The 4,679-nt window shown below is 44.6% G+C and overlaps 1 protein-coding gene across 1 annotated transcript; it reads right to left on the bottom strand.

The window, feature by feature from the left end:
- Positions 1-354: 354 nt before the first annotated feature.
- On the bottom strand, positions 355-2,771 carry LOC122724106. Its single transcript, XM_043958663.1, has 2 exons — positions 2,638-2,771; positions 355-2,558 (listed from the first exon to the last, which is right to left on the bottom strand). The coding sequence occupies exons 1-2, from the start codon at positions 2,647-2,649 to the stop codon at positions 2,244-2,246; spliced, it is 327 nt and encodes a 108-aa protein (XP_043814598.1). The 5' UTR covers positions 2,650-2,771; the 3' UTR covers positions 355-2,243.
- Between the last annotated feature and the right edge of the window lie 1,908 nt (positions 2,772-4,679).

Below are 4,679 nucleotides of genomic sequence, written 5' to 3'. Positions count from 1 at the left end.
GCAAAACCGACTGAGATGATGAAGTGACAGTAAGGCCAAAAGTGCCTGAATCTTGTTCAAGACCTCAGTGAAGTAGGTGACAGGGCTCTAAAATGACCCCGGCACTGCAAAATCGGCTGAGATGATGAAGCGACAGCAAGGCCAAAAGTGCCTGAATCTTGTTCAAGACCTCAGTGATGTAGGTGACAGGGCTCCAAAATGACCCCGACATCGCAAAACCGGCTGAGATGATGAAGCGACAGTAAGGCCAAAAGTGCCTGAATCTTGTTCAAGACCTCAGTGAGGTAGGTGATCGAGCTCAAAAATGACCCTGGCACCGCAAAACCGGCTGAGATGATGAAGCAACAGTAAGGCCAAAAGTGCCTGAATTTTGTTCAAGACCTCAGTGAGTAGGTGACCGGGCTCCAAAATGACCCCGGCACCGCAAAACCGGATGAGATGATGAAGCGATAGTAAGGCCAAAAGTGCCAAAAGTGAGGTAGGTGACAAGGCTCCAAAATGACCCCGGCACCGTAAAATCTGCTGAGATGATGAAGCGACAGTAAGGCCAATAGTGCCTCAATCTTATTCAAGACCTCAGTGAGGTAGGTGACAGGGCTCCAAAATAACCTCGACACCCAAAACCAGCGAAGAACCTAAATCCGAGCAAGGCCAAAAGGCCTTGAAGCGGTGGCAAGGCGAAAAGGACTCAAAACTTCAAGCAAGTCTAAAAATCGGAAAGGAACAAAGCAGGCCTGAAAGGGCTAAACCCCGAACTAAAATACACAGATCTGAGCTCGGAGGAACCAAGTGATGGAAGAGCAAGAAGAAATCGAAGGCATGAACAGACAAGCAACGCCACAACCTCAATTCCACTCAACATAGGACAGAAAACAAATCCAAGAAGACAAGCTCATCATTCTAATAAGGTACATGATCTAACCTACTTTGATTATATGAAAATTATGCACCCGAGCTCGCATTACTGATGAATCAACGAAATAAAAAACAGGAATGCCTTCGCAAGATTAGAAAAACTCACAAGTTAGAAGTTTAGTCAATTACTAGAATCCTAGCCTGGATTAACTCAAGGGCGAAAAGATTGGCAACAAGGCTGGTCAGCCTAGTATAGCTGAATTCTTTAAAAAATTACTGAGTGAACATATGGCGCTTTTATCCTTAAGATAAATCAAACCAGAAAAAGCTTACAGATAGGAGAAACAAATTAGGCCTTTAATAGATTAAACAGCTCAGTAAAACCAAAAAAACAGACAAGAGCAAAAATAATTCAAGTATAAATACAAATAAAAGTCAGATCTCATTAAGCAAAAGAAAAGTTACAAATTTATCGAATCATCTAAAATTATAGGAGGAAAGATTGTCTGTAGAGGATTTACATTACTAACTACATCATCATTTACATTGTCACCTACACCATTATCCTGGGGGAGCCCAGTACCCTCCTGCTCTGACCCCCTGGTACCCACGAAGGGCACTATCTCCCCTCCTCGAGGTCTGATGCCTTCTTCCTGGAACTCGGCTTCCTCCCCTTGAGGCCTGGCATCGCCCTCCTAAGACTCGCCGCTCTCTTTTTCATCTCCTCCCTCAAGCTCAGCATCCCCTTTAAGAGGTCCAGTTGCGGTGCGAGAAGCTCTTTTAGGCAGGGGGTTGTCATCCTCCCTATAACACACCTCCTCACCATCAGAGTCCACTTCAGGGGATCGGAGTTGAGCTAGTGGGGTGGAGGGGGCATCCCTGGCTTCTTTCAGGCCTCGATTGAACCCAGAGGCAAACATGCGGAAACTCATGTTCCATATCTCATGTTTCAGGCCATCAGAAGCTTTAAATTCGGCAAGTCGTGCCTTACAGGCCTCCTCTATCTTTGCTTTCAGCTCCGAGGAGCCCTTATATTCCAGTAAAAATCTCTGGCAGGCCTGATCGATCTCTGCCCTCAACTCAGCAGACCCCTTGTATTCCTACAGACGCTCCTCACACGCCAACTGGACCCTATCTTTAGCAAGCTTTGCATCCTCAAGCAGGGCTGAACACCTCCTTTCCAAAGCCTTAACTTCTTGGCAGAGTTGCTGATTCTGAAGCTTTGAGTCCTCTGCTGCCAAAGTCAGGTCTTTAAGATTATCAGCACACCTGCTCAGCTCTTGCTCGAGAACGACTATTCGAGCTAGGGTTTCATCCTTTTGAGCCATCACGGTATCGCATTGGACTTGAGCCCCATCATAATCTACTTTCAACGCCTCATACTGAAGCTAGACCTCATTCCTTTGGCCCACAGCCTCGTCCCTCTCTTGTCGGGTTTCCTCTAGGGAGGACAGCTGCTCCAAGACTTCGTCACGACTAACCTCTGCCGCAGCTGCCCTCTCATCAGCCCTCCTGAGAGCATCTTGGGTATAAGATAGTTCCCCCTGTAAGCTCTTCAGATGCTCTTGGACTGCGGCAAGATGGCCCCGAGCATCATTGGTCGCGATAAGGTTCTCCTCATGTTGCGCCTCCTCAATCCGGCGATCCACCGTGTCCCGGAGAGACTGGTCACAGGCGTCAACCTCCATAAAGAGGTCCATCACCTAGCGAGAAGAGAAAATTGTTAAGAATAGAGGACAATGAAAATTAAATGAAAACCCAAAATTCAAGAAGACAACTTACCATGAGGAGCATTTCCCTGATTGTGTCCCTGATAAGCGGTTGTCGAAGCCGTTAAAAATAACCTATTATCAATCAACAAATAAATTTGCAGATAGTGGCAATAGGGTCGAACCACAGGGAATTGACACCAAGTATCTTCCTAATAATGACTAAGGCAAGTAATAACGAATAAGTAAAAGAGGGGGGTTTGTTTTGATGAGTTAAAATCTAAAAGCAAAAGAGAATAATAATTTAATTGAAAAGGTATTTCAATGAGAAAGAGATTATAGCTGAAGTGTGAGTCTAATTCAATTTGTTCAGAATTGATCATTGATTATTAAAGACTCCTATTTGATTTCAATAAATCAGTTTTGGTTGTGGAAGACGCTTCTCACAATCCAAATTCCTCCTTAGTTCTAGTTCTATTAGGAAACGTTCGCTAATCAAACACTGATCAACAAGTTGCCAAGGAACGTCCTTGGGGCATTTAGCATCGAACAACCGTTGATCGCATTAAGACTTAGAGAAACCCAATTCTATCCTTGCCAACCGCGTGGTCAAGGCTAGGTTATGCAACTGATTATATTTATGTTCAAACAATTTAAGCAATTACGGACCTAAATCATTCAAACAATTTATCACTTAAGCAATTTAAAAGCAATGGGCCCTTATTGATTCTAAAAGCAAAGTAATAATTATGGAAAAGATCAGATTGCATAAATATTGAAACAAGCAAGAGTTCAACAATGGAGTATTAAACCTCCCAATTCATCACAAATCTGAATATTCTCAACTTCAACTAGAAAATAATGAATTTAGCCACTCATGGTGACTAAAATACACAAAAATAAAGAAGAAAAGAAAGAAGGAAAGTTTCTGCTGTGTTGCTGGAGAATTTCCGAAGATGGCAGATGCAGAAAGAGATCTCCTTTGCTGGTTTGGAGGTTGCTCTTTTATAGTTGGAGAATCTCATCCATCTAGGGTTTTGAAATCCCTTCTTGACTTGGTCTTTGATTCCTCTTTGGATGTGGATTTTAATTGTAAAAGGAATTCCTTAGGTGAGAAATTGTCTCGTGGCTCTTGGAATTATGTTGGTAGTGATTGAGTTAGATTTGGACTTCTGATAATTCGAATTTCTAATTTCTGCACTTTTCCCGCTCTGCTGTCAACTTCTGCTGTCAAGGTGATTTGGGCAGTTTCTGCGAGTGATTTGGGCAAATCACTTGCCCAATATGCCCCAATCGCTTTCTGGGATTCAGTCCAGTTTCTGTCTCTGTCTCTGCGAGTGATTTGGCCAGTTCCTGCGAGTGATTTGGCCAAATCACTCAGACCTAATCACTTTTCCAGCTTTTTCTTCACTTTTTCTCCAACTTTCCAATTTCTTCCTTTTCTGCAAAAACATGACAAAAGCACAAATTAAGCTAGAAAAATGTGTAAACAAACAGTAATAAATATAATAAAAATGTGGCTAAATTATGCTTGATCAGTCCCCGAGCTCCCCTCGAGTCCGGGACCGAAACGCTACTTGCTCTCGAATAGAGCTGGCCAAAAGACCAGTAAGAGCAAGCAAATAAGGGTCCGAAGCCTCAGTGACCCCGCCAAACATACGCTCCCGTAGTACCTCCGCAACAATGCCCGCCGGAGATTGATGGGTAATATCTTCTGCGTTTAAAATCTCGTTGTCTGGGGAAGAAAGCAAGGGCACCACGGGAGTTTTCTCTTTCTTAAGAGAAGGCAGAGCTGGGGCTGGCTGTTTAGAAGCCCGAGACTTCTTGGGGGCAGGAGCCGAAGTAGGAGCATCAGAAGGAAGAGCTCGCTTGCCAACGGCCTCCTTAGCAACAACCTCACTGGCAGCCGAAGTCTTTTTCCGGTGAGGAACAGCATCAACCGACCCGGACTTAGCCCTCTCCTTAGGGATTCCCTTATTGACAGGTGCGACCTTGGCACTAGCTTCTTGGACGCCCTCACCAGCTGGGACGACCTCCATCTCACCCTCGAGAGCCCCCCCCTTCTGTTGGAAAGACCTCAAACCTCTCCTCAGGGGCATCCCCAAAAGATGGAGC

The sequence above is a fragment of the Manihot esculenta genome, chromosome 7, assembly GCF_001659605.2.
Source record: "Manihot esculenta cultivar AM560-2 chromosome 7, M.esculenta_v8, whole genome shotgun sequence".
NCBI lineage: Eukaryota > Viridiplantae > Streptophyta > Magnoliopsida > Malpighiales > Euphorbiaceae > Manihot > Manihot esculenta.
This window is presented reverse-complemented; position numbering and strand designations above follow the sequence as displayed.